Source organism: Myxocyprinus asiaticus, chromosome 28 (genome assembly GCF_019703515.2).
Source record: "Myxocyprinus asiaticus isolate MX2 ecotype Aquarium Trade chromosome 28, UBuf_Myxa_2, whole genome shotgun sequence".
Classification (NCBI taxonomy): Eukaryota; Metazoa; Chordata; class Actinopteri; order Cypriniformes; family Catostomidae; genus Myxocyprinus; species Myxocyprinus asiaticus.
Genome location: NC_059371.1, coordinates 36080971 through 36099034, shown reverse-complemented (window position 1 = coordinate 36099034; position 18064 = coordinate 36080971). Strand labels below are relative to the sequence as shown.

Below are 18064 nucleotides of genomic sequence, written 5' to 3'. Positions count from 1 at the left end.
TTTCTAAAAACCCTCATAATGAAAAAATAAACAAGAATCTGTCCATTCGTTCATTGATTCATTCATTCATATTACATTATTTTAGAATTTCCTAAAACATCACAAAGAAAACACATTCATGCATTCATTTGTTCATTTCTGCATTTCCCAAAATCATCATAATAAAAAAAACATGCCAACATGCATTCTTTTGTTCATTCATTCATTGAAATGAAGCTAAAATGTTATATCCACCCAGAAAAATGTGTCTGGGGGCAGGAGAGAACTTAGAAAAGGAAGGAGAGAGGAAGAGAGGAAAACATGAATTGCTAATGGAAGTGTGGAGGTGAGGGCGCCATGACCCCGGCACCAGCGAACCCCCACGTGACGCTGGTGAAGATGGGGATGCAAGATGACCCGGAGGCCTTTCTGGAGCTCTTCGACCACACCCTCTGGAATGGCCGTGGGTGCAATGGGCAGTCCACCTCTTACCGCTGCTGACTGGGGAGGCCCAACTCATGGCCGACAACCTCCTGAGGTATCCTGAGCTGAAGAAAGCCATCCTGCAGCAGGTTGGCCGCAGTACCGAAGAGCATCGGCAGCAGTTCTGATCCCTGACGCTGAGCGAAGTCTTGCCTTCGCTCAACACGAAGCCTGCTGGCGGTGGGTGCTGGCTCAGGAGTCCAGTGATGTCAGGGGTGTCATCAATCTCGTGGTACTGGAACAATTAGTCTCCTAACTACCGAAAGGAACTGTGACTAGCATCGCTGGATGAAGCAGTGCAGTTAGCGGTGGACCATTTAGCGGCATACCCGGGGGCCGGCACGCCCCGTTCTCTCTCCGTGGAAAGGTGAAACAATCCCCCGGGACCGGTGCCTGGCCTCAGGGTGTACTAACACTCCTGTCTCTCTCTCCCCTGGCTCTACCCATTCTTCCTCTCAGGTGGGGGAAGCTGCCGCCACTGGTGTGAGTGTGAGGTTTGGGCCGGTCTGTTGGAGTTTCAGGGGGCCAGGACACGTCCACGAACAGTGCCCGGTGATCGAGGTGGGATCGTTGATCCGGGTCCCTGACACACCACAGGCCGCCCCCGATCGAGCCGGGACATACCAAATACCCATGAGTATGGGGGGGGTACATACCAAGCCTTGGTGGATTCAGGTTGTAACCAAACCTCCATTCATCAATGCTTGGTTCAAAATGGGGCACTGGATACAAATAATTAAGTGAAGGTGAGGTGTGTGCATGGGGATATTTATGATTATCCTGCAGTGACCGTCACTATTCTATTTCGGGGTCAAAAGCATAACATTGATGCTGTGGTTAGTTCCGCCTCACCCATCTATTAATTGGCCAGCTTTTCCTGAATTGTTAAAGGGGTTGTGTGTGGATGAGTCCTGTAATACAGTAGGACGGTGTGGAGTGTGCAATGTGCTGATGGGGGAGGTGGAGCCGGGACCGTCTATGTCAGGTACATGTCAGGATGACATAAGGGAGGGGGGAGCCTTGGCTTACCAAGCCCTTAGGGGAATTCCCGCTGGGCATTTCCCTCTGGAGCAGATGCGAGACGAGACTCTTAAGCATGCGTTTGAGCAAGTGAAATTCATTGATGTTCAACGCCTTCAGCTATGCATTGCACTTACATATATATATATATATATATATATTTCAATTATAAATGATCGGTTGTATTGAGTGACGCAGGATGATCAGTCAAAAGAAGATACAACCCAGTTGTTGGTACCAAGGAGCCATCAGGAATTGTTGTTCCAGGTGGCTCATCATAGTGATAGCAGGTCACTTGGGACAGGGGAAAACACTAAGCTGTCTCATGGCCAGTTTCTATTGGCCGGGCATTCGCAGGGATGTAAGCCAGTGGCGTGCGACATGCCGCGAATGTCAGCTGGTGAATCCGCCGGCCCTCTTCCATTGATCAAGGTTCCCTTTGACAGAGTTGGCATGGAGCTTGTCGGGCCATTAGAAAGGTCGGCACGCGGGCATCGCTTTGTGTTGGAACTTGGTGGATTACGCAACGCAATACCCGGAAACACTGCCTCTTCACAATATCTCAGCACGTAGTGTTGCGGAGGCACTCTTCAGAATAATCTCCCGAGTGGATCAGGGCACTACTTTCATGTCACGTACACTATGCGATCTGTACGGATTATTGGGTATTAAATCAATTCAGACAAGCGTGTACCATCCACAAATGGATGGCTTGGTCGAACAATTTAATAAGAACCTAAAAAATATGATTCGTAATTTGCACCTCGATCCATTGTTATTTGCAGTGCGAGTGGTCCCACAAGCCTCCATGGGGTTTTCCCCATTTTAATTGTTATATGGGCATAAACATCATGAAGGAAAATTGGGAGGAACGACCTTCACAAAGCAAAAATGAAATTCAATACATTCTTGACCTGACAGCAAAACTCCACACACTGGGGCGACTATCACAGGAGAATTTGCTATAGGCACAAGAATGTCAGTCCCGGCTGTATAACAGGGGAGCACGACTACAGAGTTTGCACAGGGAGATAAAGTCCTTGTATTACTACCCACATCAAGCTCTAAATTACTCGCAAAGTACTCAAAAGTACTTTGAGGTCACACGGCGAGTTGGGGAAGTCCATTATGAGGTACTGCATATGGATAGAGGCGGGTCCCCATATCCTTGGCGATGGTAGTTTCAGAGAGGGAGGAATTCAGACCGGAGGTGAATATAAAAGCCAATCACTTCACCCCTTGCGGAGACCACCTCTTGCCGTCACAATGTACGGAGGTTGCCAGGTTTCAAAATAATTTCTCTGACTTGTTCCTCTCCCCGGCCGCACTAATCTCATAAAACACCACATCGAGACAACCCCAGGGGTAGTGGTACGTAGTCGTCCCTACCACTTACCCGAACACAAGAAACAAGTCATATGGGAAGAATTAAATGCCATGCTCGATATGGGCGTAATAGAAGAATCCCAAAGCGATTGGGCCAGTCCGGTGATTCTGGTGCCTAAGAGCGATGGTTCGGCCCAGTTCTGTGTGGATTATAGAAAGGTCAACACGTTGTCGAAATTTGATGCTTATCCAATGCCTCATATTGACGACCTGCTCGATCGGTTGGGTTCGGCTCGTTTTTATTTGACACTGGATTTGACAAAGGGATATTGGCAGATCCCCTTGATGCCGATGTCCTGTGAGAAAACGGGCTTCTCCACACCATTTGGCTTACACCAAATTGTGACCCTTCCGTTCAGTTTGTTTGGGGCCCTGGCTACGTTTCAGCATCTTATGGACCGAGTCCTCAGACTGCATGCTGCATATGCCGCTGCTTATTTGGATGATATCATTATTTACAGTAATGATTGGCAACGGCGTATGCAGCATCTGAAGGCAGTTCTGAGGTCACTTCGACAAGTGGGGCTCACAGCAAACCCGAAGAAGTGCGCAATTGGAGGGATGGAGGTACGGTATCTGGGGTTCCACTTGGGTCACGGGCAGGCGCGACCCTAAATTGATAAAACTGCAGCAATCATGACCTGCTTGAGACCCAAGATGAAAAAGGAGGTGAGAAAGTTTCTGGGGCTGGCTGGCTACTATCAAAGGTTTGTGCCTACTTTTTCTGACATCACCAGCCTGCTGACTGATCTCACTAAAAAGGGAGCCCCAGACCTGGTCCAGTGGACAGAGTCATGCCAACAAGCTTTCACGCAGGTAAAAGTTGCACTTTGTGGTGGGCCACTTCTGCATTCCCCTGATTTCTCTCTCCCTTTTGTTTTACAGATGGACACATCGGACAGGGAGCTGGGTGCTGTTCTGTCCCAAGTGGTGTAGGGGGAGGAGCACCCGGTGCTGTGCATTAGTCGAAAGCTCTCTATTATTCCTCTACACTTCTACTAGTTGTAGTTTTAGTTTCATCTTAATAGTTCTGTTGGTATTTGTAACAAGGTTCATTGTTGGGTGGAAAGGAGGAAGCTGGGACCGGGTTGAACAATACATGTAGACATTTATTGCTGCACTCTTCTGTGACACACAATAAGACACTGCTTCACACTGACACACAGACACACCCACACACACACATACACTGCTGCGCGCATCTCTCTCTCTTCCTCTCTGGCTCCTCCTTATCTCTCTCTCTCCGCTGACTGAGGCAAATCAGCGCCAGGAGTGCATCCTCATGGCCCGGCCACGCTCTCCTCCTTGTCACGATTCAGGCCGGGGAACCAACCGGCCTGACCTACTCCCCACCCCCCCACCCCCTTCCTGGAGGGGAGGAGTTGCCTCTTCGGCCGTTCCGCAGTCAGAAACCTGAGTAGGATAAGGGGAGGGAGAGGGGAGAGAGAAAGGAGCGGGAGAGCCCGAGAGAGAGGGGAGATAGAGAGAAAAAAACACTCCAGTTCGCCGGCCCCCGAAAATGCTGTCAGATGGTCCTCAGCCAGCTGCACTGCCTCCTGGTGGACGGCAGCGGGCTCCTCCGCCTCCTGGCGGACAGCAGCAAGCTCTTTGTTATGCATTTACTAGGATGTTTTAGGTGGCTTTAACATGTTGCTATGCAGTTGCTACGTTTTATTGTCTGACAGGCACCCACAGAAGGTCCTATAAATCTCCACTTTCACATTCTTCTTTTTTTTTTTCACATTCTTCATGCATATTGCCACCTACTGGTCGGGGCTAGTCATAGGTGGAGATTTATAGTAAAAAAGGACTTAAAATGTGTCTGTTTCTCACCCACACCTATCATATCGCTTCTAAAGAGATGGATTTAACCACTGGAGTCGTATGGATTAGTTTTATGCTGCCTTTATGTGCTTTTTGGAGTTTCAACATTCTGGTCACCATTCACTTGCATTGTATGGACCTATACAGAGCTTAGATAAACTTATAAAAATCTTCATTTGTGTACTGCAGACAAAAGAAAAATACACATCTTGAATGGCATATGGGTGAGTAAATGATGTGAGAATTTTCATTTTTGGGTGAAATATTCCTTCGTCAGCTGAACGATCAACACCGATTTAAACATCAGTAGCCTACAACCCATTGAACAGTCCCTCACAGCCTCGTTTAATTAATTCCAGTCAACAATTAAATATAGTGCGACACTGAATAAGGGGATCTGTTTGAATATTAACAGGAGAAAGTCCTGCCTCATTAAGTGAACCTCCGGTGTTCGTGGCGATTTTGTGTGTGATTATCAGATTTCTCTTCAGGAACTATTCGTGTAGAGAGATCAAATCAAAGCAGAAGAGTTCAGCTGTGGGGAAAGTAAGACCATGGGTGGACGAAGATCTGCAGCATGACACAAAAATCAACAGTAAAGACAACGGTAGTGTCTGCTCCTACAATATACTCACAACAGTACTAAAAGAAACATACATTATAGTAACATTACAGTAGTTACAGTAACTTTAGGTAAGTGCCATACCTGTACACCTCTTAGCTATGCCTGAGAGTCGATTAAAAAAAGAATAAATTATTCGAATCCACCTGGGGAATCGATTCCGTTCAGCGGCGTGGGATGGTTTTTTTGTCATTCATACCGTCAGTCATAAATAGTGTGAAGAATGCTTTATATTGCGCTGTTTATTGTAAAATTTCACTTTGCCTCCAGTTTTTCTCGCTCTCTAAAGAGTCGATTTAAAATTTTCTGGAATCGAACAGGGCCTCATTTCCCAAAAGCATCGTAAGCCTACGTTGATCAAAGAAGCTATTGGCGTAAATGGTTTCTATGATCTAGGCTTACGATGCTTTTGGGAAACGCACCCCAAACAGTTTTCTAGTCTCCAAAATCTATATCCCTAGCATGCATGAATAAATAAACAAATACCCTTTATTTTGACATTAAAAAAAAAAAGTATTATTGATAATTTTATAGCAGCAATAATATTTTATTATTACACTATGTCATATAATAATATTATGTATAAATCAGATTAGCCCCAAACATTCACTCAAACATAATATATATTAGGGCTGTCAATCGATAAAATGTTTTAAATTAATTAATAACATAATGTGACGATTTATTAATCAAATTATAAGTGTATCAAAATTTACTGAGAAAGGCCAAATGAATGTAATTTAGAATATAATAATTAAAACAATTATAAATATAATATATAATAATATCATAATTCAGATCATTCAAATACAATACATCATACACAATATAAATATATATTTTGACAACAGACAAGAAAATCATTTAGGCCATTCAAAAGGTGGCTTCAAAGTCAAAATATTGTTGATTTTATTTGCATATCATTGAACCTAACCCTGTTATTGGCCTAATTCCGTCTGCGCTATGTTTAATTGTTGGTCTATGCACTCATGTGTGTCGCATCTTACTAGTTTTCAGCACCTCTAGTCATAAGCGCTGTATGACGATATGTAAAGTTAAACATAGTTTGAAACTTTGAAAAACAGGCCGTCTCGGAAGCCCTGCATTCTGTTGTGCTCCGTCCAGCTGTCTTTGAGTGCAAAATTACATCTGTGGAAGGCTGTATGCTGCTTGCTTTTTGGTTTGATGAGGCGTGTTCCTAGTGCTGACTGCCCCCTACTGCAACAAGGGGTACATCAAACTTGAATTGCTCTGATGGTAGGAACATTCCTTATTATCAAAATGTATGTACAGGTTGGGGGCATGATTAAAAAAATAGCTTTATTTATTTATTTTTTGTAATGCTTTAATTTAGTGTGATTAATTATATGAAAAATAACATGTTAAAAATTGTGCTGTCATTCCCCCCTGACCTGTATGTAATTAAGTTAAATCAACAGTCAGCCAGTTAATATTGCAAAATATAAACCCCATCAGGGGTTTATACAACCGCACATTCGGGGACTTGCAATACCTGGATGAGCGGTCTTAATCCCCGAATGTGCAGTTGTTACTAAGAGATATCAGACCGCTAGATGGCGCCATTGAACAATCAGAATCAAGTATTCCAGAGCGCCGTGTAATAAATATGCATATGTATATACAGTATGTATATACACTACTGGTCAAAAGTTCTGAAACACTTACTCATTCTTTATTATAGTTTTTTTTCTTCACATTTTAGAATAATAGTAAAGTCATCAAAACTATGGAATAACATAAATGGAACTATGGGAATTATGTTGTGACTAAACAAAATCCAAAACAAATCAAAACTGTGTTATATTTTAGCATCTTCAAAGTAGTCACCCTTTGCCTAGAATTTGCAGACATGTACTCTTGACATTTTCTCAACCAACTTCTTGAGGTATCACCCTGGGATGCTTTTTAAACAGTACTGAAGGAGTTCCCATCTATGTTGGGTATTTATTGGCAGCTTTTCTTTATTATTTGGTCCAAGTCATCAATTTCAAAAACTTTTTTTTTTTTATTACATTTTAGTTTTATAATGAAATAAATTAATATGGTGGCACAATTATATTTTTGTCTACAAAACTAATTTCAAACATTTAAGCATACGCCTTCAGATCAAAAGATTTTTAAGATCATGAGAAACATTTCAGTCAAGTGTTTCTAAACTTTTGACCGGTAGAGTATGCATATGTATATATACTATATATATGGGTCTCAGGAGATTAAATCATCAGTCTCCTGTAATTTATGTCCATTTTCATGTTATGCAGTTTGTGTCACAAAACTGCTTGGATGGTTGGAGTCAGTACAAGAGTGTTCCTTTTGCATAAGTATCCAAAGGCCAACACAACACTTGTCTGTTCCATGATTATGTGGAGATGCCTTTGACATTTATGAGAGAAGCTGAGCATAGTGATGCAGACCTTTTGAAGAGATCTTCAGAAAGTAATAGTGCAGAAGTCTTCTTGCAGAGGAGAATCCTGTGACAGAGGGTTTCGAAAGGGACAGGTTTTAACTCCCAAAAAGTCTTGCCTCTTATGTGGCAGCATGCTGGTTTCTAGTACACTTTCAAAAATTATTCCAGTGCTTCAAATATTTTTTTCATATATGGATTTGCATATATTTTTCACTATTATATGACATTGTCAAAACTGAGATTGACAAAAGAGACTGTAATGTTCACCCAGATATATCATTTCAAAGATGTCCAAGTTTGCATAAAGTGGAATTTTGCTTCTGTTTAATGACACTGTTGAGTCTAATGTCTGTTCACAGAGGATGAAGGTGATTGGCTTGAGACTGGAGAGGAAGAGGAATTAAATCATATACCATACAGCCCACCACGATACTCTGCTGCCGAGATGCTGGAAAGCTCAGAAATGTACCAAAAGAAGTGATAGAGAATGTCATACGCACCGCAGGTAATGCAATCACCACAATTCCCTATTTCTTACTTTACTCATTTGAGACCAGGTCTGTTTTATTTAAAGACATGAATTGATTTGGCAAAGGTAGCACATTCCTATACTGTGCAACAGTGCCTGTCCGTTTTCTTCCAGCAGTCTTGGTTCTAGGAATGTGTTTGCATTAATATTCTCCATACGGATTTTAGCATTTTCTGAAGTCATGAATCAAACCAACCAGCGCCAGAATGAATTACATCATTTCAAACTTGTAATGTTTATAACTGATTTGAAACAACAGCAAAAAATTATATGAAAAAAATGAAAAGAAAAAACCTTACTAATTCCACGAAGCATAATGTGTGTGTATAAATGACTGAATCTGACAAAAAAAAAAAAAAACCTGACATGCAGTAAATAAAGACTATTGATTTAAAGCAATTGAATGCAAGTATAAAAACTATATATTTTAAGGTTAATGCAAAATATTTAGATATACAGTACAAATATATAGTGTGTGAGAAGTGGTTTGAGAGTGTAGGGAGACTGACTTGAATTATGTCATTCACAATGCTTTTGTGTCACGTTCAGAATTACTTGTGGCTTCTACATATGCATATACTATCACTTAACAAATATGTATCTCATGGTAGATCTGTTTTGAAATGTTTATGTTATTGTCAAAAATTGATTTTTTCAGACCCCTAATGTTGCGCACTATAAGATAATAACTCTTCCTTTGTCTCCATCACTCATTCAGAATTTGTGTGTTTGTGTGTGTGTGTGTATCTTAGGCACTGCACCGAGTGGAGCTCACACTGAGCCCTGGACGTTTGTGGTGGTGTCTGATGTGGATGTCAAACACAAGATCAGAGAGATTGTTGAGGAAGAGGAGGACATCAACTACAAACAAAGGATGGGAGACAAGTGGGTCCATGACCTGAAGTGACTTTGGTTAGCAGGTGTGTGTGTGTGTGTGTGTGTGTGTGTGTGTGGCAAACCATGTTATTTTGATGCTAATTCCCCCTAGTGGTTAGTTTCTACCATCTCATTTCTACCAAGTCACCATTTGTAATAATCAAGAGGCAACCTAATAATATTAATGTTTTTTTTTCCAAATATATATTAGGCTATTTATTGCTAGTATTATTCCATATTATTTTATATAATTATAAAATATTACATGATATAATTTATTAATTAGTAATTTATAAATATTAATTTGATTAATTATTACTGATAAGCAATAATAATGCTTTGTTAAACTCCTTATTGTTAATTTGCAACATTTTATTTCTACCATTTTTATCTTTATTTTAAATAATCAAGAAACCACCTACTTTGTAATAATAATAATAATAATAATAATAATAATAATGTCTATTTTAAATATTAGACTATGCATTGCTATTATTATTAAAGATAAAATCATTTATATTATTTTAATTATTCATTTTATAAATATAAATTGTATGCATTATTAAACATACATAATAATAATGCTTTGATAAACTCCTTTACAACTACAATTTGATAAACTACTTTGATTAACAGCCATTTTATTTCTACTGTGGCTATTTTTACTACAAATATTCAAGAGGTCACTTAATAATAATAATAATAATTATTATTATTTGTTTGAAATATTAGGCTTTACATTGCTATTATTATTACATATAAAATATTGTATATTTTTAATTATTAATTTTATGAATTATAACACATAATAACATTGCTTTGATAAATTCTTTTATAAGTACTATTTGATAAACTACTTTGCTAAACTGTGATATTATTTCTACCATGGCTATTTTTTATTACAAATAGTCAAGATGCCACCTAATAATAATAATAATAATAATTATAATTATTATTATTATGTATTTTAAATATTACTGTATTTATTGTTATTATTACATATAACATTTAATTTTTTTAAATAATTATTAATTTTATAAATAATAATTTTATGAATTATTCCGCATACATAATAATAATGCTTTGATAAACTGCCATTTTATTTCTACCTTGGCTATTTTTATAAAAAATAGTCCAGAGGCCTCATTATATTAATAATATCTATTTTTATATGAGGCTATTTATTGCTATTATTATTCCATATTAGTCGCTATTATTATAAAATATGGCATAAAATATGTTATAATTTAATTATTAATTTATAAATATTAATTTGATTGATTATTACAGACACATAATAATAATGCTTTGATAAACTCTTTATTGTTAATTTCCAACATTTATTTCTTCCATGGCTATCTTTATTTCAAATAGTCAAGAAGCTACCTACCATGAAATATTAATAATAATAATAATAATGTCTATTTAAAATATTAGGATATGTATTGCTATTATTATTAAAGATACAATATTGTATATTTTTATTATTAAATTTATAAATTTAAATATTTTGAATTATTACAGATAAATATAATAATGCTTTCATAAACTCCTTTATAGCAATGCTTTGATACACTACTTTGATTAACTGCAATTTTATTTTTGCCATGACTATTTTTATTACAAATATTTAAGAGGCCACATAATATTAATAATAATAATGTATCGTTTTATACATTTGCTATATGGTTATTATTGTTGTTATAGTTATGGTTATTATTACAGATCTATATTAAGAATGTTTTGATAAACTCCTCTAGTGCCTCCTCTTATTTCTACAATGGTTAACATTATATCAATGGTTAAGATTTCGTATAACTTAAGGATAACACCTCAAATAGATGAATTTCTGTTTCACAGGACTAATTGGGTGGAGTATTTGGATATTGCTCCTTATCTAATTCTAATATTTCAGTAGACATATGGAGTTCTGCTCAGCGGCAAGAAAAAGACTCACTATTACAACGAAATCAGCGTGTCAGTTTCCTGTGGCATTTTACTAGCTGCTCTGCAGGTAAGAATCACAAGCAATTTCAAAAACACAGTTATTTTAGTACCATTGTTCTCTACATTGTTTTTTTTTTTTTACTGTATTTTACCTTAGAATGTTGGTCTGGTTACTGTGACGACCACTCCTCTGAACTGCGGCCCACAGCTCAGGTCCCTTCTCCAGCGTCCAGCCAATCAGAAGCTTCTAATGTTACTTCCTGTTGGATATCCTGATGCCAAAGTGCCTGATCTCAAACGCAAGGATCTTAATGACATCATGGTGTCTGTGTGACACTATCACCAAGAATCAACTGCAAATTTTCAAATGTGATGTCATAAAAGTGCCAGTTTGATTGCATGATTTTATTTGTGTGATGGAGTGTTTTCAAACTGGACCAAATATTATATCTAACTACTTTATTTTCATAATATCTTTGACCATACAGGTACTTAAAGGAACAGTAAAGGATTACAGTGGCACATGCATACTGTAGAATGTCAGGGCCCATTACTCAGTGAGTATTGAGTGCAACTATTGTTTTGAAACATGTCAAAATCAAAAGATATGTCCTGTTTGTATCAGAAAGGAGTAAGTGGATTTCCTCTTTTTTTATTGGAATGAGAAAGTTCTTCACCATTAAATCAGCTCTGATCCATGCAAATCATTAAAAGACTTTATCTGTGTTTGTAATATATTTAATTTTCTACCGACTTACTGTAGAAGTTTATAAAATTGATGTTTAAAATACTTGCATACACACTTCAAAAGTTGAATTATATCCTGCAAATATGTTTTTGAGACAAAACTCCACATTTTATAGTTAAAAATTTCAGATTTGATTTTACAGTAACGTAGTTTCATTTCCAATGCAGTATGTTGCCCAGAAACTATTTTGCAAGTCGTAGCACATTCAGTTTACTCAAATCACTATAGTGTTATTGCTGAAACAAAATGTTGTTTGTACAACCAAAAACCTCAATATAAAATGTCATATAATATTTTTTTCAGTACATGGAGGAAAGTGCAAATGGAGACCTCATGTTCTGCAAACCCATGTATTAAAAAGCAATGTTTCATTAATTAATTTATTAATGATTTCATTTTTATTTGTTTCATATTATCAACATTTAATCTATAGATATGGTACATATCCACACAGATACCTACAACACCTACAAATTTTATTTGATAGTATCAGAACAATATTAGACTATTAGTAGAAGATAATTTGCAGAGTATATTAGTAGTAATTACTTTTGCATATTTAGATATTGACATTTAATTACCAGTATGACACAAACACACACGGCACATACAAAAGTAATTAATAGTATCATAACGGTATTAGGTAAATAAATATATAATTAATAATATATGCAGTTTGTGAGCGTTATTAACAGGCTTTTATTCTGAAAAGAATGACTTTTATTTTGAAATGGATTTCCTGTACGTGTATGGAAGCGTTGACGTGTTCACGTCGATTAGTTCAGGAAGTTCTCTGGAAATTGACAGATAATCGGTTTATACGGTTTAGTAATATGTCATTTAGTAATAATGTAATATTTCTCAACATTGTGCGAACTGCGAAGCTTTTTAAGGTCAGTGGTGTTGTTGTCATTTGAAGTGTAGCTGTATTTCTAGATCCGCTCGTTCTCTTCACTAACTCAAGCCCGGAGATGTCGTGCACGCTGGAGAAGGTGCTGGGCGACGCGCGGACGCTGCTGGAGCGGCTGAAGGAGCACGACACGGCCGCAGAGACTCTCATCGAGCAGTCGAGCTCTCTCAGCCACAAGATCCACAGCATGCAGGAGGTCGCCAACACTCTCCCTGACAAGGCACGACATAAACTCTCAAACTCAGACCCTTAAAAGAACTCACGTGACTTCTAAATGCATGTACAGGGATTACTGTTTGTGTGCATGTGTTATTGCATGCGCAAGGTACAATATGAGACTTAAAGGAATAGTTCACCCAAAAATTCTCTCATCAATTACTCACTCTTCTTCACATCCCAGATGTGTATGACTTTCTTTCATCTGCTGAAGATTTTTAGAATAATTTCTCAGCTCTTTTGTTCTATACAATGCAAGTGAATGGGTGCCAACATTTTGAAGCTCCAAAAATCACTTAAGTCAGTATAAAGGTAATCCATACGGCTCCAGTGGTTAAATCAATATCTTCAGAAGCGATATGATAGGTGTGTGAGAGAAACAGAACACTTTTACATTCTTCTTCTTGTATTTCTGTTGATTCACATTCTTCATGCATACTGCCACCTACTGGGCAGGGAGAAGAATTTCAAGCAAAAAAGCACTTAAATAGTTATCTGTTTCTCACCCACATCTATCATATCACTTCAGAAGACATATATTTAACCACAGGAGTCGTATGGATTACTTTTATGCTGCCTTTGTGTGCTTTTTGGAGCATCACAATTTTGGCACCCATTCACTTGCATTGTATGGAACTATAGAGCTGAGATATTCTTCTAAAAATCATAATTTGTGTTCAGCAGAAGAAAGAAAGTCATACACATCTGGGATGGCATGAGGGTGAGTAAATGATGAGAGAATTTTCATTTTTGGGTGAACTATACCTTTAATAGTTCTGAGCTGTTGACCTAAAGGTCAATACACTTGATCTTGGATTATTTGATTGATTGACTGATATCATCTTTTAACTGATATAGATATTTTGGCCTATACTGAAAGCTGATGTACTGTAATTATATATATGTTTTTGTATGTTATGGCTGATAACTGATATTAGTATTAGGTACTGCATATAGTCATTGTATCTATTGTAACTTCTGTAACTATTGGCCACCCTGAACCCTACATATCAATAACATACTCTAGAAGGATTGATAAATGGTTAGTACTTTTGAAACCTGACATACACTATATTGCCAAAAGTATTCGCTCACCCATCCAAATAATTGAATTCAGGTGTTCCAATCACTTCCATGGCCACAGGTGTATAAAGTGAAGCACCTAGGCATGCAGACTGCTTCTACAAACATTTGTGAAAGAATGGGCCGCTCTCAGGAGCTCAGTGAATTCCAGCGTGGTACTGTGATAGGATGCCACCTGTGCAACAAGTCCAGTCATGAAATTTCCTCACTACTAAATATTCCACAGTCAACTGTCAGTGGTATTATAACAAAGTGGAAGCGATTGGGAATGACAGCAACTCAGCCACGAAGTGGTAGGCCACGTAAAATGACAGAGCGGGGTCAGCGGATGCTGAGGCGCATAGTGCGCAGAGGTCGCCAACTTTCTGCAGAGTCAATCGCTACAGACCTCCAAAGTTCATGTGGCCTTCAGATTAGCTCAAGAACAGTGCGTAGAGAGCTTCATGGAATGGGTTTCCATGGCCGAGCAGCTGCATCCAAGCCATACATCACCAAGTGCAATGCAAAACGTCGGATGCAGTGGTGTAAAGCATGCCGCCACTGGACTCTAGAGCAGTGGAGACGCGTTCTCTGGAGTGACGAATCACGCTTCTCCATCTGGCAATCTGATGGACGAGTCTGGGTTTGGCGGTTGCCAGGAGAACGGTTCTTGTCTGACTGCATTGTGCCAACTGTGAAGTTTGGTGGAGGGGGGATTATGGTGTGGGGTTGTTTTTCAGGAGCTGGGCTTGGCCCCTTAGTTCCAGTGAAAGAACTCTGAATGCTTCAGCATACCAAGAGATTTTGGACAATTCCATGCTCCCAACTTTGTGGGAACAGTTTGGGGATGGCCCCTTCCTGTTCCAACATGACTGCGCACCAGTGCACAAAGCAAGGTCCATGAAGACATGGATGAGCGAGTTTGGTGTGGAAGAACTTGACTGGCCTGCACAGAGTCCTGACCTCAACCCGACAGGGCACCTTTGGGATGAATTAGAGCGAAGACTGCGAGCCAGGCCTTCTCGTCCAACATCAGTGTCTGACCTCACAAATGCGCTTCTGGAAGAATGGTCAAAAATTCCCATAAACACACTCCTAAACCTTGTGGAAAGCCTTTCCAGAAGAGTTGAAGCTGTTAGAGCTGCAAAGGGTGGGCCGACGTCATATTAAACCCTATGGATTAAGAATGGGATGTCACTTAAGTTCATATGCGTCTAAAGGCAGATGAGCGAATACTTTTGGCAATATAGTGTGGATAAAGAGCATCATTTTTTTTAAATGTGTAAAAAAAAAAAAAAAATCTGTGATTATTATCATTTTCCAAAATTGGTTTAAACAGACCAATACGAGAAGAAAAAAAACATTAATATTGTCCAATACAGATGCAGTCACTGATATATCACTGATATAAGAATAACCAATAACTAACCAAACATCTTAAAAGTTCATATAGTGTTGTATATTTTTTGTCTTTAGTATATGGAGGAAAACACAGAGTATCAGGAGCTGTCCAGATACAAACCTCACGTCCTGCTGAGCCAAGAGAACACTCAAATTAAAGAACTCCAGCAAGAGAACAGAGGCAAGACTTCTGATGTTTCTCAAAGTATCTCTCAGTAACCTCAGGTGTGAGGTTCTTAATGCCCATGTCAACTCCTTCCTTTTCACAGAACTTTGGCTCTCTCTAGAGGAGCATCAGTATGCTTTAGAGTTGATCATGGGCAGATACCGGAAGCAGATGCTTCAGCTGATGATGGAAAAGAATGAGCTGGATACTAAACCGGTGTTCAGCCTTCACCAGGATCATGCTAAGGTGCCTAAACTTTTGTTGTCTTTTAGTTAAATAATAATATTTGAAATACAAATATATAAAATAATAAGTTGCTTTGCCACTAAATTGACTTTTCTTTTTGACTGATGTTAGAAATCAGTGATCCAATCAATTCCTGATGGATAAAATCAAGTCCCGCCCTACATTTTTCCCCTACATTGAATACCTGCTTCACTCTATGTTGTGAAATATGTCGCATTATGGAATTAAAATGGGTTCTAAATGCTGTTTCAAGCAACATCCATGTTATGTTTCCAGTAAAATAATTGTGATAACATTCTTGGTGTCCTAACTATTCAAAAATGAGACCTAAAATAAGCTATTTTTTTCTAGGAGGTTCAAAGCCAGTTGGAACGGATCTGTGAAATGGGCCAAGTTATGCGTCGAGCTGTACAGATGGATGACCAACATTACTGCTCTGTCAAAGAGAGACTGGCACAGCTAGAGGTAATGATTATTTATTTATTTATTTGGATATTTTTATTGCTATTTTACTGATATATATATATATATATATATATATATATGTATGTAAATATATTAGTTCTTTACATTTATTTATTCAGTATATTATTTTTATGGATTTTTTTAATATAATTTATTTACTTCAATGTATTTATTTCAAATAATATATTTGTATTTTAGATATTAGTTTATTTTAAATAATATATTTTTTACATTTATTTACTCTTATTTCATTTTTAATTGTATTTACCTAGTTGATTTGTTTATTTTAAACTATTTGAATATCTTTATTTTGTTTTATTTTTTATTTTAAATTAGTTTTTCATATCTCACATGATCTTCATTAATTTTACATTTATTTTCATTAATTATGAATTTACTTTGATTAGTTTCTTAATTTATAATTATATTTATTTATCGGATATTCATTTTAAATGTTTTTATTTTTTAATTCTGTATTTTCTTTAGTTGATTTTTGTTTTGTTTTTCATAATAGTATTTATTTGGGATATTTTTGTTTTATTTTGATTTATCATTTGAAATAAATATATTTATTTTTCATGTATGTGTATATATATATATATATATATATATATATATATATATATATATATGTTTTGTGTAATTATTTATTTACTTCTATTTATTTCAAATGATGTTTATTTATTTTCATAATTGCCTGAGCAAATGAGCAAGTTTTTCAGCAGACAGTTTTCAAATATCAATAAATACTGAACAAATATTTAATTTTCCCTGTAGATTTAGATTAAACTCTGTGTATCTGCTAACATAACACTTATTTTGTTGATGCAGATTGAAAACAAGGAGCTCAGGGATCTTCTGTCCATCAGTAGCGGCTTTGTAAGACCACAGAGAGACAAGACCACCCCATTAGAGATAGCGCCCAAGACCTTGAAGAAATAGAGACCTGTGTTCCTTTTTTTAGAAAGCTAATGTTGAGTGCAGTTTGTATATTTGTATGTCAGGTGACCTGGTGTCATCATCTGTATTTGGGTTCCCTAGTGCTTTTTTTTTTTTTTTTTTAACCTGTCTTGGTAGTTGTTTAGCGTCCTGCTGCTCAAAAATGCACTTTGGAATGTTTGTTATTGATATTAAAAGTTTTTGCTCAGGAAAGACGTATCACCTCCTCTTAAATTTTTAACAATAGACATTCAGTGCATTATAAATAAATTCTGCCTCCATTTCTAGTCACATTTACATTTGTAGCCTTGCCTTGAGCAGGTTTGTAGTTCTTGTTAGGTAGTACAATTAAATTGACAGCTGTCTAATGTGTTTCAAGTACATTCTGTACATGTAAAAACATATTATTACCAGATCTAACTAACCTCAGAACAAGACAGTATAGTAGTATTGGTTTACCAGTAATGCATCTTTCAAATATTTGATGTGAAAATCTTGTTCATCATGTAACATGGATGTATGAGAGTTCTCTTAAGATTGCATCTCAATGTTTGCCAGTCTTTTTTTATTGTAAACTGTTGAATTTGTATCTCAGGAAAGCAATCACATGTACCGCAGTTGTTATTTTGTATCAGAAAATATGTACTGTAAAATAAAATAGAAATATTCAAGTTCAAAGGTGGAGTTTAATAAGTGGTTGACATATAGAATAAATAAAAAATAAAACAAATAGCATTATTTTCTTGGGAAAACTAATTTAGAGAATAAATTATGTAGTTGTATTGCACATACACAAAGTATATTATTAATTTTATGA

General features: G+C 37.3%; 1 protein-coding gene and 1 pseudogene across 1 annotated transcript; both read left to right on the top strand.

Moving 5' to 3' along the window:
- Nucleotides 1-336: 336 nt before the first annotated feature.
- LOC127418528 (iodotyrosine deiodinase-like) lies at nt 337-11506 on the top strand (annotated as a pseudogene).
- An 842-nt stretch (nt 11507-12348) lies between these two features.
- LOC127418832 (suppressor of IKBKE 1-like) lies at nt 12349-17918 on the top strand. Its single transcript, XM_051659686.1, has 6 exons — nt 12349-12735; nt 12807-12972; nt 15507-15612; nt 15701-15843; nt 16195-16308; nt 17140-17918. Exons 2-6 carry the CDS (start codon nt 12814-12816, stop codon nt 17248-17250), a joined length of 633 nt encoding a protein of 210 aa, XP_051515646.1. The 5' UTR covers nt 12349-12735; nt 12807-12813; the 3' UTR covers nt 17251-17918.
- Nucleotides 17919-18064: the final 146 nt, after the last annotated feature.

Excerpts from the sequence above, each read along its gene's own strand:
- LOC127418832 (XM_051659686.1), top strand. The coding sequence starts at position 12,814 with ATGTCGTGCACGCTGGAGAAGGTGCTGGGCGACGCGCGGACGCTGCTG. Across the intron at positions 15,844-16,194 it reads TTCACCAGGATCATGCTAAG|GAGGTTCAAAGCCAGTTGGA; the intron begins GTGCCTAAACTT and ends ATTTTTTTCTAG. Across the intron at positions 16,309-17,139 it reads AGAGACTGGCACAGCTAGAG|ATTGAAAACAAGGAGCTCAG; the intron begins GTAATGATTATT and ends TTGTTGATGCAG.